The 15,561-nt window shown below is 40.7% G+C and overlaps 1 protein-coding gene across 7 annotated transcripts in view; it reads right to left on the bottom strand.

Moving 5' to 3' along the window:
- LOC108918049 (CTP synthase 1) overlaps positions 1-15,561 on the bottom strand; it is a 40,009-nt gene that overhangs the window by 12,017 nt on the left and 12,431 nt on the right. The window contains exons 1-3 of one of the 7 annotated variants that reach the window (XM_018724943.2): positions 4,800-4,897; positions 3,178-3,359; positions 2,592-2,762 (exon numbers count right to left, since the gene is read on the bottom strand). In XM_018724943.2, the coding sequence (XP_018580459.1) occupies positions 2,592-2,762; positions 3,178-3,359; positions 4,800-4,867 (421 nt within the window). In that variant the 5' untranslated portion in view covers positions 4,868-4,897. The other 6 variants (XM_018724945.2, XM_018724944.2, XM_018724946.2 and 3 more) reach the window with 6 other exon arrangements.

The following is a 15,561-nucleotide window of genomic DNA, read 5'->3' as shown; positions in this document are numbered from 1 at the left end:
ATTTCCACCCCTAGATGCTGATACTCAGCTCTACCTGTCCTTCAGGTAATCAGACATGCTTGCCACAAATCATCATTCTCACTGTCTTGTCAACAAAGCCCTGGATGGGTGCTAATAATCTTGACTTGACCCAGATAAAACAGATTCTGTTTCTGCGACATAAGTACCTCAACTGACCCTGCAGGCCTAAATTTCAACACTGCATCACCTGCAATGAATCTAAGAGTTCACTTTAAACTTGAACTATGATGAAAACCCTATATTACCTTGGTTGCAAAGCCTCATTTCCAGCACCTAAAGAATATGTCTTAATGAAAGCACCATATTTCTGAAGCAGGCACAGACAAGATAGTTTATGGCTTCCATCTGCAGCAAGGTTGGCAATTTTTTTTTTTATTTATTTAAAAAACATTATTATAAATCAGATTTTTAAAAAATTTCTTCTTTAAAATCTTGAACGTTCTCTGCAACAGTTTATTTTATTAGCGATGTTAAAATATTTGTTTTCTTCCAGAACATGTTTAAAATGCTTAAATTTAAATTGTTAGAAGTATTTCACTTCAAGGCCTTAAACAAGAGCAATGAAGCGGATGAGCTGTAAGTAACCCAAACTTCAGGTAAAACTATTGTGAGTTTCTGAACGCAAGACTATATCATCATTATACAAAAGTTGTGGTGTACTGAATTTGTGTTATAAGCTGTTTAAAGCTAACTTGTGTATTAAACACTGCAGTTACTTATTCTAGTGCTTGAAATCAGCCAACCCTGATCTCCAGCAAGCTTGACAAATGCAGTTCACTGCTGCCTATAAGCTCTGTTTGCACAATTTCACCTCTTCCATTGGTCTGAAATACAGATACCGGGGGCTGTGACTAGCTCCAAGAAAAATTCACAAATACTTTGCTCTCTACACTTGGGACTAGGGCCTGTATATATGTGTTTTCAACATACTTTTCATAATATTTAAGGCGCTTCAAGGATCTAAGCTCCATCCTGTTTCATCGATATTCTTGTGCCAAACTTCACCTCTCATTCTCAAGACACTGATCTGCTCATAGTGCCCAAGATCCATCTGAAAACAGTGGGTGGCAGAAACTACAAGGTACCTGAATTATAAAACGCTCTTCCTGCTACTGTGAAAAATTTCCCCTTGATCCTCATTTTAAAATCTAGATTGAAAAAACACTCTTCATCTGTGCATTTAAGTAATTGATCACAACTTCTGATGTCGTCTGCCACGCTGGCACAGCGAGTAGCGCTGCTATCTCACAGTGGTATGAGAGGACATGAGTTCGATCCCCGCTTAGTCTGTGTGGAGTCTGCACGTTCTCCCCGTGTCTGCATGGGTTTCCTCTGGGTGCTCCGGTTTCCTTCCACCGTCCAAAGACATGCTGTTCAGGTTCACCCATAGTGTGCGAGTGACAGAGAGGGTGCGTTCCACCGATGTATGGATGAATGACTCATTGTAAGTAGTGTATCTAGCATTGTAAGTCACCTTGGTGAATAAGATGTGTGGGCTAGTAACACTACATAGAGTTCACTGGAAGTCGCTTCAGAGAAAATAGCCTGCTAAATACACACGCTGTCTGAAACTGCTTGTCATGAGCGGGGCTGTAGCGAACCGAAGCCTAACCCGGCAATACAGGGCTCAAGTGCATGGGGGAAGGGGACACACCCAGGACTGAGTGCCAGTCCGTCTCAAGGTACCCCATGCAGGACCGGAACTGCAGACCCACCAGAGAGTGGGTGCAAGCCAAACCTGCAGTGCCACTGCACCCTCCATGCCTGCTAAATAAATAAATGTACGTACAACCCCAATTCCAAAATAGTTGGGACACTGTGTAAAATGTAAATAAAAATAGAATGCAATGATTTGCAAATCTCATAAACCCATATTTTATCAATGTGTTGCAGCCATCAAATTCAAAATTACCTTATTTTTTCTTAAAATCGTACATTTAATCAGTTTAAGTATTTGATATGTTTTCTAAGTTCTACTGTGAATAACATATGGATTTTTGAAATTTGCAAATTATTGCATTCTGTTTTTATTTACATTTTACACAGTGTCCCAACTTTTTTGGAATTGGGGTTGTAATGTATCTATCCTGGCCTGTGGCAGTGTTCCTGGAAACATGGGATCCACCTGCAAAGTCCACGGTTCTACCAGCATTCTGAGCACTGCCCACCATAGCCCCAGGATCAGCTACCTTGAACCTGGACCAGGACTTTTGCCTTTACTAACAAACTTTACGCTACTAATTGTACTTGTCTTCTACACAGGTCCTCCGTATTCACACTAGAATGCTCTTTGCACGGGACCGCATTAAAGAGAGCCAAGAGTACAACAAATATTTTGCTTAAAGGAATGGTAAACAAAAATTAACTGTTAAGAATAAATAATAAAAAAAAAAAAAAAAAAAAAAAAAAAAACACAAGAAACATACTGAAACTTCATTCCCCATCTATGGAGCACAACTCTAATTATGTAGCCATTAAGCATTAAACTTTGGAGTCCAACACTATGAAGTCCAGTCAAAAGCTATGTATGCAAAGGACACAAACCACAGAACGCTGATTCCACAACCTACCCTGCACTGTTTTCCCAAGGTAGTCGCCACGACGCTCCTTGTTGATGACTGACTGATAGATCTTGCCTGTCGTCAGATTGTTGTCCTTGGTGAGCCTGATATCCAGGAAGCGCTCATAGTTTCCTAGATCGAGGTCTACCTCCCCACCATCATCTAGGACGAACACTTCTCCTGTAATGTAACGAAAAAAAAAACCACATGCTCTTTCTGGGGCCAATGGATCCTCCCAGAGTAGAGTCTTTGATGAAAACACTTCTGTATCTTTTGAAGACATTTATGTTTTACAAATCTATTTTTTTTCACCTGGTGTTCTTGTTAGTAAGCTCTTATCTGATGGAGAATGGCTAAAGAAAACCAGTGGCACAAGGCACATTTTGAAAGGAATAAAATCAATTTTTCAACTTTGCGCAACAAGAATTTGCAGCAAATAATCTTCCTGGAAGGTCAAACACACAAAAAAAATGCACACAACTTGTTCAATGTCATTAAGTGCCTAGTAGTAGTAAAGTAACACTGCCATAAAAAGGAAAAAAAAATTGCTTTGTTCTTTATAATGCACCCAACCCAGTTGACCCACAAGATGTACCATGTTCATAGGGTGAAAAAGTGCCAGCATCAATGTTGATATAGGGGTCGATTTTGATGGCTGTGACGTGCAGACCACAAGATTTCAGTATGGTGCCCACACTGCTGGCAATAATGCCCTTGCCAATGCCTGAGATGACACCACCGGTTACCAGGATGTACTTCATTGTGCTCTGCTGATGACTTTTGAGAAACAGAAAGAGACCAGGTTAGACAACAAAGAACAACTCATGTATGTTGTGCCCTTAAATTCAGGGTTAACCTGTGGCTAACTAAAGACTGAAATTCTTCAAATGTTTCAAAAATCCACCAATTCTTAAAAAAAAAAAAATCACAAAACTGTGCAGTAATCATTAGCATTATTTTTCTCACTAAGAACATTATTCTTATGAACAGTATCAGACTGACTTCAGAGCTCTATTGAAAAACAAGCAGTGATACTTGTATGAATCTTATCATGCAAAAGCTGATCCTTAGTAGAGCTGTGCTTCAGTAGTCAAACAGTGGTGTATATGATGATGCAGTAAAAATGGCGACTTAAGCAACAAACATGTGCCAGGACATTTTGCCAAACAGAAAATACGTCTCATTGGGCAAAACAAGGAAAAGAGGCTGGATTTTCATCACCATTCAGCCAATGAGAACATTTCTCAACACAGCATCGCGATTCGGCACGTCTGTTATAAAGTGTTTTATTAATTCCACGTCATTAATATATGTAAGTAAGGATACCAAATGTAAGGAACTGAAGTAACTTGAAGTTAAAAAGGCCTAAAGGATTTTACGAATCGTAATACTGCAGGTCATAATACGTAGTTAGGCTAGCTATTTTCTTTAAATTTCAAGTTAGAATGCACCCTAAGAATTGTGTGTAGCTCGTAAATTAATTCTTTCTTATGTGAAATATCAGAATAGTCGTACTTTGACTAAATTACTAAGTCAGAAACATAACGCGAGAACCAACCAGAAACCGCTTAAATTTCAAATGACATTTAATTTTCACGCGGGAAAGTGACACAGAAACCGCATAAACGTTAGTTTCCGGTAAACTAAGTCAAGCGACCAACATGAGCTAATATTTATTTCATAAAGTTCACAGATATGAAAAACAAAAACACGATCAACTACCTGTCGCTGGTTAGCTACGGCCCAGCTGCTGCCAGATAAATAATATTATTTAGAATCAGAAATCTACGTATCTCTGGTTAGCTAGCCTACGGCCCAGCTGCTGCCAGATAATACTATTTATTTTATTATTTAAAATACCACCAGCAGGACGAGATTCTTAGGTTCTTCACACTGCCCAGCCTATCTTGCGCAAAAGACGTAAATATACACAGTAAAATGTGTAACAATCACAGTAGGTTTTTAATCTGGCGGCCAATGAAGCAGGATCCGCGTGCATTTCCGTCGCATGCGTCCAGCGCGCGAGTGTGGCAACTCACTCACACGAGCTCAAGCTGAAGCTACCGTCCCTCGTGGTACCGTTTCCTGCCGATATCCGGACTCCGGAGAAAAGAAATCACAAGCCACAAAATAAGTATCAAATACGCTTTTATCTCGCGGTTCTCGGAACGCAGTGGTCACTGGCACGATTAAAGAATCACCACGTGCTCGGACAACCTGACAAGACAGCGGAGACTCCAGCGGGATGGAACAACTGAGGTCATTGCGCAAAGCATTCTGGGCATGCACGTGTGGCTCTTGTGTTTACGGTTTTCTAAAAAAAAAAAAAAAAAAAAATCGTTGTATTTAAGAAGTACTAAACGGAAACAAACCTTATACCCGGAAGAATTTGTTCAGATCTTTTACGGCAATATTTTGTAGAACATTGGTAGGATATCGACAACTCTTTTCTACCACATCTGAAAGTACAATATTATTGAGTGTTCGTAACAAAGAATGCACACATTCCCTCCATCCTTTATTTGCATGAATGAAAATTTGAATTTACGTATTATTGTATCGTCATTGACGGAGACTCGGAGTTAAATTTTACAGATTCATTATATGTGTTATTATCAGATAGTCTTAATCTAGCAGTAACTGTCGAGAGTTTACCCTGTTTGTTACTAATGGTTTTATACATATCAGTCATTTCATACATCTCGGTATGGGGAACCTCTGTCTGTGTATAATGAACTTAAATGCAAAATCTTATTTATCCCAATTCCAGGTGAAATACTTGTTAATCTAACTCTTAGTCACTCCAGTACAGGATCTCCGTAGTGCGGAGCCTATCCTGAAAGCACAGGGCACTAGTCAGGATTTACCCTGGCCGGAATGCTGGTTCATCAAGGTAATCACATTCATCCTTTCACACACAACTAGCTGAGCGCATCAACCCAATGAAAATAGTTTTCCTCTGAAAGTCCCACCCATATCCTGTGACTCATAGGCGCCATCTAATCGTCATTTAAAGTAAACACCCTGTACTGCAGTTTAAATGTTGATAGAGTTAAAACGTGAAGATGAAAGTGTTCAGTTGCAAACGGGTATTTGATGTTTTTATAGCAGGGAAAATGCATTGAAAATTGTTAAATGGTCTTAATTTTTTAATTTTATATTTAGCACACAAGATCCCTAGTTGTAAATAGAATGCATGGGAATGCAAATTTGAAAATTGAATTTAAACATGTCAGAAAACGTGTCCGTATTGTGGAAATTTAACATACGTTAGAAAATTAAATTTTTCGATTTGCGATGTCATCTGAGTTTTGGTGGGAATATACTTTTGTTTGTCGTGGTACACTATTCAGTTTTACTGCTTTAAGAGTTTGGTGCTCTTTCAATTTCATACTTTTTCCACCAGGGGATACTGAGACAGCATTCGCTCATTAAAATGAATGCGGGTTTGAGATAATGGCCGTGTTTTACCAGCAGATGTCGCAATGGCAGACGCCAATGCTTATTTCTTTGTAACGAAACGGTCCTGTCCTGTTAAGTTCTGTTTTCTGATAATATGAAGGGATGAGTCAATGGGGATTCACTGCTTTATTTCTGGCAATTTACATGTAAGAGAGAACATCATGATTGTACCTTCCCTGGTACACTCCAAACTGATGTCTGCTTTGACACAGGTCTTGTAAAAACATTGATTTTTTTTTTTATCACACCACAAAGAACCAGTCACTGCCCAGTAAACTTTCACTATCTGTTGACCAGACAGGCCTGTGGTGCTGAGGTGATCCAGGGCCGCAGCAGAGCAGACAACACAGAACACACATAACATATCTGACTGGTTAGGGTGCATGTATAGTGTCCCAAAACCTTCAGCTTCTTGTCATTGGACATGCCGTGTAAGCCTAAGCAGCATGTGTACATACACAAGGGGAGCTGGGAGGCCAATGCACAAACACTGTTTCTCGCACACACAGTGCATCTTAAACTCAGACAACACTAGTCAAACTAGCACCGAGAGATGGTGTTTAGCATTATTTGGAAGCAGGCATAGGGTGGAAAGGAGCAATGTTGTCTTCCTTCCTCTCCAACGGCTAGAGCCACTTGCGCCACAAATTCTGCTGTGTTATTGCATTATCTATTCCATCCTTTAAGATTATTAGCATAGCTTGTATTTTAAACATTGCACAGTGCTCCAGCATATGTACCCTTAGCAGGCACACAGCATCTCCCAGGGGTCTATGTTCACTGCTGCAGCTCGTGCTCCACTTGGCACACACAGCACTGCAGTGGACCTGCATACCTGACATTGATGTTGGTTTAGAATATCAACAGTTACATAATAAACAAGTGGGGAGGGAAGGAGTAAAATGCCATTCCGCGGCCATCAATCAAGTTCCTGTTTCTGATCTGCTTACAGTGTTAGTCAGAAGGTTACAACATGGCCTCTCTGCTTCACCTGACTTTATGCCCTTTTGCATATTCTTGCAGAGATTGCACACTCTGTCTTTTATGTAAAGCTCTCTGTGAGTGTAATGACTCCTACCAGAGCCCATTTATGGTCTGCCAAGGGATGCACTAACCCTCAGCAGAAGCTATTAGCTGTGCATGAACATAATGAGAGGAGGTTTTTCACTTCAACTCTGCTCCTGCCCTTGATCTAATTAAAAAAAACATTGTTGACATCCCCCTCCCTTCTTTACAGATTATTTGCTTTAATTACGAGCAAAGACACTGATATAAAGGGGTCTGATATAAAGCTCCACTGTGATGTTGTTGTGACATCCTATTTTCTCTCGCCTCTCTGCCATACACATACAAACTGAAAAAAACTCATGAATAAAGAATACATCAATCAATCAGACATTCAAACAGTCAGGAAAATAGTATCTTAAGCGTTTCCTTAAGGAAGATGTAAAAAGATGAGCTATTAAATTAAGGCACAGAGTTATTATGTCTCTCTCATTGTACCATTTCACACAGGGGAAAGATATTATTTAGTTGTGCAAATATATACTGGTTCACAGCAATAGACTCAACGATACAGTAAAGTTTTACTGTATATGTCTTATCTAACACAAGTTCGAAAAAATGACTAGGAATCCCACCGACACAGGACAAAGTAATACAAATGTAGAACTGCCCACTGTTTCGCTGGGGTTCTTCTAAGAGGAGCATTTGTTTCTTGTCAAATGCCATCATTGTCCATCATGTAACTGTTTAATAGTTTGAACCAGCAAAACCATTAATGGGAAAGCAGTGTACCTGAACCAGAATTTGCACATTTATTATGATCCATAAGAATGAACACAGCACTGTTAAAGTCCGTAGTGAAAAAACACATTTTCTGTTGTGAATCGCTCCAGTGCACCCCAGGACTCCCAGTTTCCCCTGATGTAAGAGCGGAAGCGCAGCGAAAGTGCAGCGGCTCCACTCAGAGTGGTTAGGAAGCCCTCATTAGCGCGTATGGTTGCCATTTTGGTGGATTTTCCCATGTAACGCTCAGGGCAGGGGCTGCCCCAGGACACTCTTGTCATAGAATGGGGGTGGGCAACCTATCTGGGAAAAGAGGAAGAGAAACCGATGCGCTGAACTGTATCGTTCAAGCAGCTTTACTTTCACCAAACCAGTGAAATGCCTTTGCTGCTCTGTGAAATTATACTGGTATTATTAGTGTTTGGGCATAGAATGCAGGTGAACAAATATGAATTTTAGAAATCTTGAAAGGAAATTCCAGGGGACATCAGATATCTTACGTCTGGGATTTTGTAATTTTATAGTTGGAAACATGTTTGTATTTCTTATGGATGGACACGGTAAGCCTGCATTGAACTGCTCCAATAAATTAGTTGTCAGTGTAAACCCAGGTGCCTCACTATATTAAATTTTGCACACTGATTGAATGAAGGTACGAGCCAAGTGAATAACTGAAAATCATGACAAATGTCTAAATATGTTTTCCATGCCTTGACATTTGAGTAACAAACAGTACTAAAGTTGAGTTTTTATGCATCTAGTATTAAAGGCAAATAGAAACTGTCTTCAGGCAAATAATTTCTTAAGTGGAAACAATTAAAGCCTTTACCAGTAAAAAAAAATAAATCAAGCAAATATAAGTATTGTTCTTCAATTTGCTTGTGGAAATTTGGTGGGGGGGGACTTTCTGTAATTCCTTCCGACTCCAGCCACCAGTTAATCTGACCCTTTTGGTGTGATAAAAATCTCAGCACAGGGTCAAGAGGTCAGTTAGGATTTCACTTCTAAGGACTGTGAGGAGCCACATTGATTGTAAGGGGTTTGAAGAGGCTTTGCCTTGGAGTATGATAAATATAGTGACCTGTGCTGAATGAAGGCACAAGGCACATCCACAGAGGGCAGAGAAACTCCTGACACACAGCATATTTTCATTAAGAAGAATGCACACAGCTGAAAGTGTAAGCACACTTTTCACAGTTCTTTTTTTTAAAAATCAAGACTTTCAACTGAAACTATGAAAAAAAGTTAAATTACCATTAAATTGTATCCTAAAACAGTTTCAAAATTTATTAAAAACATTTATGGAACAATAATTAAAATTTTAGAAATTCTAGCAACAAATTTAGTGCTAACCAAATCCCGCTTTATAAACATCTAAAAACAATATCATTTCAGACAAAAATGTCCAGCTTGGTTGCCCTTTAGAAGAACTGTTGATATGATGCAAATGTCTTTGTAAATTGAGGCTTGTAAAGTTACATTTAGTGGAAAGCATAAAAGGTGTGGTGTCATGATTAGAGCACATATTCTGAGACAGACTCTTTATTTCTCTAGTAAGTAGCTCAGTTCCTTTTAAACTAGTGTACTAATGTTTGTATATTTCATTCTTACAACTTTACACTTTAAAGATAGAGACTGCCAGGAGTAAATGAGGAAAAATACCTTGGAAACTTTCTGGTTGATGCCATGCATGGAACCAGCCAGAAAACTTTTGGTGACACTCTCTTCAGGTCCACAACCAGCAGCTAATTAAACCCTCTCCTACCCTTCCCCATGCCCTCAACTCCATAATTTTATCCCTTCAGCATAATCTGCCTTGTTGAGCCAGAAAATGTGAAATGGAATGCAATCCGCCTGCTACATAAACTATGGAATGTAGACATGTATGTGAATTACAGTAATGAAACAGCAACACGGAGGAGTGATGGCCTGACTTTTGTGTACGTTCTGGGCAGATAGTGGTCAGACACTTTAACCCCCAGTTATCTTCATGGTTTCCTGGCTATATAGAGTGTTCTTGTAGCAGAGCATGTGTTTCTGTGTATGTGGATAGGCAGCCCTGCTCTGATTATTTATCTAATTTGATTACCACATGAAGCTGACAGATTGGGGTTCCTCAGCCAGAGTCTGATTCCCCCTGCTGTGAGGTATTGCACTGTCATCTAGCTGCATTGTTGGAATGGGCCAAGCCTGTAAAAGCTAACACCCACACCCCCCAAAATCACCATCTTCTCTCTTGGTTGCTCTTGCCATTACTACTCCTAAGTGCTTAGCACCTGCTGTTAATCCAGGATGGGAAGTGATTCTTGCTGACAAAGAATGAATAAAGAAAATTACATGGAGTCATTAGTTAACACACACAACCATCCCCTTATCTCCAAACAAGGATTCCCCCTGACTGACTTCTATCAGAAGAGGCCACAGATAGAAATCCCATAATTCTCTGGCGGAGCATGTACCACCACATATCTTAAATTTATTACTGGTTAGTGCCACTTTTGGACTATTTGTCTTGCTGATGGGGTGGAACACATCCAGCATGCTGCTGACCTTCCTTGAATTACATAGCCCTGGACCATCTTCATCAAGTCTGCATCTCCTTAGTAGTACAAATGCAACCTTCATCACTTTCTTAACCTTAGCCTGATTGCAGTTATTTACTATAAGGCCAAGGACCATGAAGACTGTTACTCAAACTTGTAGTATAACAGACAAATGTATCTTTCAGATAAAATTTTATTTACAGAATTAAATTAGCCATCAGCAAAGAAACGATTCAGTCAGTAGGTAGCCGATGGACACCAGTATCCAGTTTCTGCAGGGGACTTCCCAAATGATTCACATGATGGGTCCCTAAGGGCACTATTACACCCAAGAAATATGCAGGAGAGAGGTGAGGACGATATCTTTGTTCATTGGATACAGGTCCAATGAACCTGCAGTTACGCAGGTACATGAAGTACCTGTGATCAATAAGACCTCAGTAGGAGGTCATTTAATTATAGAGCACCTAAACTGTGGAATAGTCTACCAGTTACTGTCAGAAATGCCCCATTTGTATCAGTCTTCAAATCCAGACTAAACACTTACATGTTTACTCAGCAATTCAACCTCAAAATGTAATTACACCTGGCTGTGTTTCCCACCTTTATACCAAAGCATATTAAATTCTTGTTTCAGTTACCAATTACTTTTTTTTTATTCAGCATTGTCTCCCTATAATGTAACCTGAGGGGGCTGGCCGGCAGTCACAGATGCACCCCATGCTGACTGAAGATGATGACCAACTGCCATGATGGATGAGATGTACCTTGCTGAACTGGGAAATCGAGCTACCTTACAGCAACAATCCGATTATTACTTAGTTATTAAACTGGCTTAGAAGTCTTATTTAATCTAGAATGCCCAGGAGGGGTGGGCAACCACTGGCCCTTGGACCCCTAGATATTTTTCTTCTCCCTCAAATTTCAGTTAGGAGTTTTTTGTTCTTTTCCTCCATGGTCAGTATGCATACTTACAGCTCTATAAAAGCATTATATTATGATAGTCTTTAGTCAACTGTCTTGTTTCTTTGTTCCAATGTACTTGTTTTTCTTGCCTTATGCATGTGCCAAAGCTCTCTGTGTCACTGCATGAGAAGAGTGCTCTATAAAAATAAATTGAATTGAAATTCTTGGGACAAGGCAGTGCTCGTAGTCAGGGAGAGTCGTGATGAATGCAAGGCACTCACATTGTACATGGGGAGGAATCTGAGGACCTGGTCAATGAGGATGTTGCAAGACTCAATATTATAGTAGACAGGCAAGGGAGCAAGGTAGACCAGGGAACACTGATAGGGCACTGTGGACAGCAGTGCTCAGAGGAGGAACCATTATCTCAAAGAGATTCCACAAGTAGAATGTGGGCCATTGGTGGTTTTTATATCCAAGTGTTTCACCTAAAGGCAGGTGCTGCTGGTTGAGGTGCGGGCATTGTCATGACAACCCGATTTCTAACAAATGTTGCAAAGGAATAGTTTCGTGCTGCTATTTTAAACTGAGGATGGTGTAGTGGGTAGTGTGGCAGCCTCACATCATGAGGACACTTTGGGGATAGGTTTGAATCCAGCTCAGTCTGTGGAATAGTTTGCATGTTCTCTGTGTGTTTGCACTGGTTTCTTCCCAAAGACAGGCAGTTCAGGTGAATTAGTGATGTTAAATCAGCTGTGTCTGTGCATAGAGCTGCATATCAGTTTAGATACTATCCCTTAAATAGAGCATTAGCAGTGAGAAGAGTAACAAACCTAACCAACCTTTGAGATCCTCCGTATTTGATGAGGAGTAAAGGTTAGTTTCACATTTCCCCAAACAGATTTGAGTTATCATCCAATAGGGAAGGCAAGAAAAAGAAGCAACCTACAAACAGTGTAAGAACTTTACATCTATAGTTACCTTTTTTATTTAATTTGTGGCCAAAGGATAAAAAATACATCTACTGTGTTATTGTTGTATTGACAATAATGAATATATTGGTCATTTAATTCTGTACTGTTAGATTTTTTGAGAGGTGCTAGAGGAGGAAGGAAGCCTCTTAGTGAAGCAGCCACAATGCATGAATGTCATCACTACTCACCGATGACCCTTTTGTGCCATTTTGTAACATCCCCTACGTCATTAGCTGTGTCCGGAAAGTGAAGTTGCTGAGGCTTCTAGCAGCATCTTCTACGAAATCACATTAATAAAAAGCACTGCATCAGCATGAAAACTACAGGGTTTAACATTTACTATGTTTCCCAGTCTGCCTAACCTACTTTTTATTGCAACCTTCATGTGTATTAATTTTTCACTTTGTCTGCTAATAACTAATCAGCATGTAAAAGTTTAATAACATTTTACTGGAATTAATCTATAAAACCTTATTACAGCAAATTTTTGAAATGTGAAAAAATTCAAAATTTTCCACTACAGTAAATAATTTTAGTACAGTAGTCTAATTGGAGGTACTGCTAGTCGATGCTCATAGTGTAACATCTGATAACATTGTTTCTGATGTGCAGTGGGATTTGGGGCGGCAGTAGACATTGTGGACATTCTGGACTCTGTGTTTCATGATGGCCAGCAGATCTGTTTGACACTTCTGGCATCGGTGCTCAGACTTGCCATTTAAAATGTCACAGGTATGACTTGACTCATGCCTGTGGAGCCAAGGCATGGACAGAGTGGCCTTTCAGCTTTCATGGTAACACAACTGCTGGAGCCAGACAAAGCTGGCAAGGTATCCTGAGCCTGGGGAAGAGGATTGGTTGGTGGGTAGGTGGACAGTCTATTCCTCACTGCTTAAGAAGCACAAGGAAATTATATCAAGGATTTATATTTATATTTATTCATTTACCGGAAGCTTTTCTCAAAAAGCGGCATACATCTCAGAGAAATACAATTTGTGCATTACATTAGGAGAAAGAGACATAGTTGCAGGCATATGATTACTTAAGTAAACTTAATTTCTTTCTTTCCACTTTATGCACTGATGTTCATTGCACAAGTAGGTCCATAAAGTGGATATAACCAATTAGTGTTGCTAACTGCAAAGAGCAAGATAAAGACTCAAGTGTCAAGTATGTTCTGCATGGTTTCTCTCTTCCTCCCCACCAATCTGACGGTCTCACCTCCTCTTCAGTGTCTGTCTTCTAGTCAAACCCTGTCACCAAGCACCCTACTGCATCTCCCTCCATGATGCACAGACCTCATTTCCTGCTGCTACCACTCTGCAGTTGGAGTGTCCTTGTGAGGACACAATACTGGTGAAATGCAGCTGCTTTGTTGCATAATTATCTCTTATGTAACTTTGTGTATGAGCTGGAAAAAATGCAAAAAAAAAAGAGTGCGCTAGCAGGTGGCTCAGAAAAGTGGATCCTGGCTTCAAGTTATGGAAGAGAGTAGGGGGCTAAGTAATTTAGACAAGGGTTCCCATAAGGAGCCCAAGGAAGAGGTGGTTAGAAGAAGCCAGCTGGCCTTGTCATTCTCATGTTCATTTTCAGGCACTTGGACAGCCCACTTCCTCTTGCTGGCCATGTGTGCAAGCAGACTGTGCTTCTAGGAAATCCAGAAAAAACATTTCAGCAAAAAGCCTGTGGGGTAGGCGGTGGTGAGGCTGCTGCATATGTATGTGTCCATTTGTACTGTATGTTTTGATGAACCAATGGTCTTGTGTATGAGAGCATTAAGCTATTAGGTAAGGTGCAGTGTGCATGTCCATATATGTGTGCATTAGTCAGCTGTTTGAATCTTTCCATCAGACCTTCCCTCTTCTTATTGTGGGTATACTGTTTATTATTTGAGACTAGTGCCTTGTTCTTGGCCTCTCAGAGTGCAGTCTTTATACTCTCTGCATTGCATTCATGCTGGTATTTGAATTCATCTTACTGTTCTATTGTGGGCGTGGTGGTGCAGTGGGTTTGACCGGGGCCTGCTCTGTAGTGGGTCTGGGGTTCATGTCCTGCTTGGGGTGCCTTGCAGCGGACTGGCGTCCCATTTGGGGTGTGTCCCCCCCTTCAGCCTTGTTCCCTGTGTTGCTGGGTTAGGCTCCAGATTGCTGTGACCCCGCTTGGGACAAGCGATTGTAGACAATGTGTGTGTGATGTGTGTGCTCCATTGTCTCTGTATCACACCTGAAGGGATGGAAAAGGCATGAATAAAGTTTAAAGTTCCCAGACTAACAAGGCAACACAGAAATTGTTAGGAAAAAGTCACTCTTTTCTGAAGTACTGAAAGCAGCAATCACAACTATGAAAAATAGAAATTAGCAAGCCAAGGGATACTCTGATATTAAATAAGGAGGCCAGACAACCCTGACTGTAGCTAACCCTACCCACTCCATGCAGCACTCACAAAAAAGTCCGCTTTGTATCCCTGTGGGCAATAGCTGTAGTCCAGGAAAACGGGGCTACCGGTAGAACGACACGTGTGTAGGGCTCAGACTGTCAGTATTCACAAGTCCTTTTAGCCAGCAGCCCTCCAAAGAAAACAGAAGGAACAGTCCATACCAGTTGGGTACCAAGTCCCACCAATAACCATTAAAATAAACTGCATTTGGCAGTTGCACTTGCTGATAGTGAGGCAGTCTGATCCCCCGCACTGCGCCTGGAGCCGCATCTGTGCTTTTCACTGTTTGGGATCAGGAAACTGCTGCTGCAGCCTCCCTGGGTTGGTGCTCTGACATAGATACTGGGAAGAAAACGAAGGTGTCAATATCCCAGTTAGCCGTACAACTACAAGGATTTCGTTCCTTGAGGTGAGGCTTTCTTGTTTGTGTTGCTCAGGGCGTTCTTTTCTGCTTTGCTGTGCGTTCTCTTACATTTACATTCATTCATTTAGCAGATGCTTTCCTCCAAAGTGATGTACATCTCGGCGAAAATACAATTTGTGCATTACATTAGGAGAAAGAGACATACTCTTCTGACTTGTCGAGGATTCCATCTGCTCTTCTCATCTGTAGTAGCTCTGTTGCCCCAAACCATAGAATTCCCTCATTATGTATCCCCCATTCATTCATTTTCCCCTAACTGTGGCAAGGGAACCAATCCACATACAAGATGTCATGCGAAGAAAAACAGCCTCTTACAGTGTAACATGGCATTATCTACATTCACATTGTCTGAAACCACTTGTCCAAAGCAGGGTTGGGGCAAGTAGGAGACTAACCCAGCAACACAGGGCACAAGGCTGGAGGGGGAGGGGACACACCTAGGACA

This window comes from Scleropages formosus, chromosome 8 (genome assembly GCF_900964775.1).
Source record: "Scleropages formosus chromosome 8, fSclFor1.1, whole genome shotgun sequence".
Classification (NCBI taxonomy): domain Eukaryota; kingdom Metazoa; phylum Chordata; class Actinopteri; order Osteoglossiformes; family Osteoglossidae; genus Scleropages; species Scleropages formosus.
This window is presented reverse-complemented; position numbering and strand designations above follow the sequence as displayed.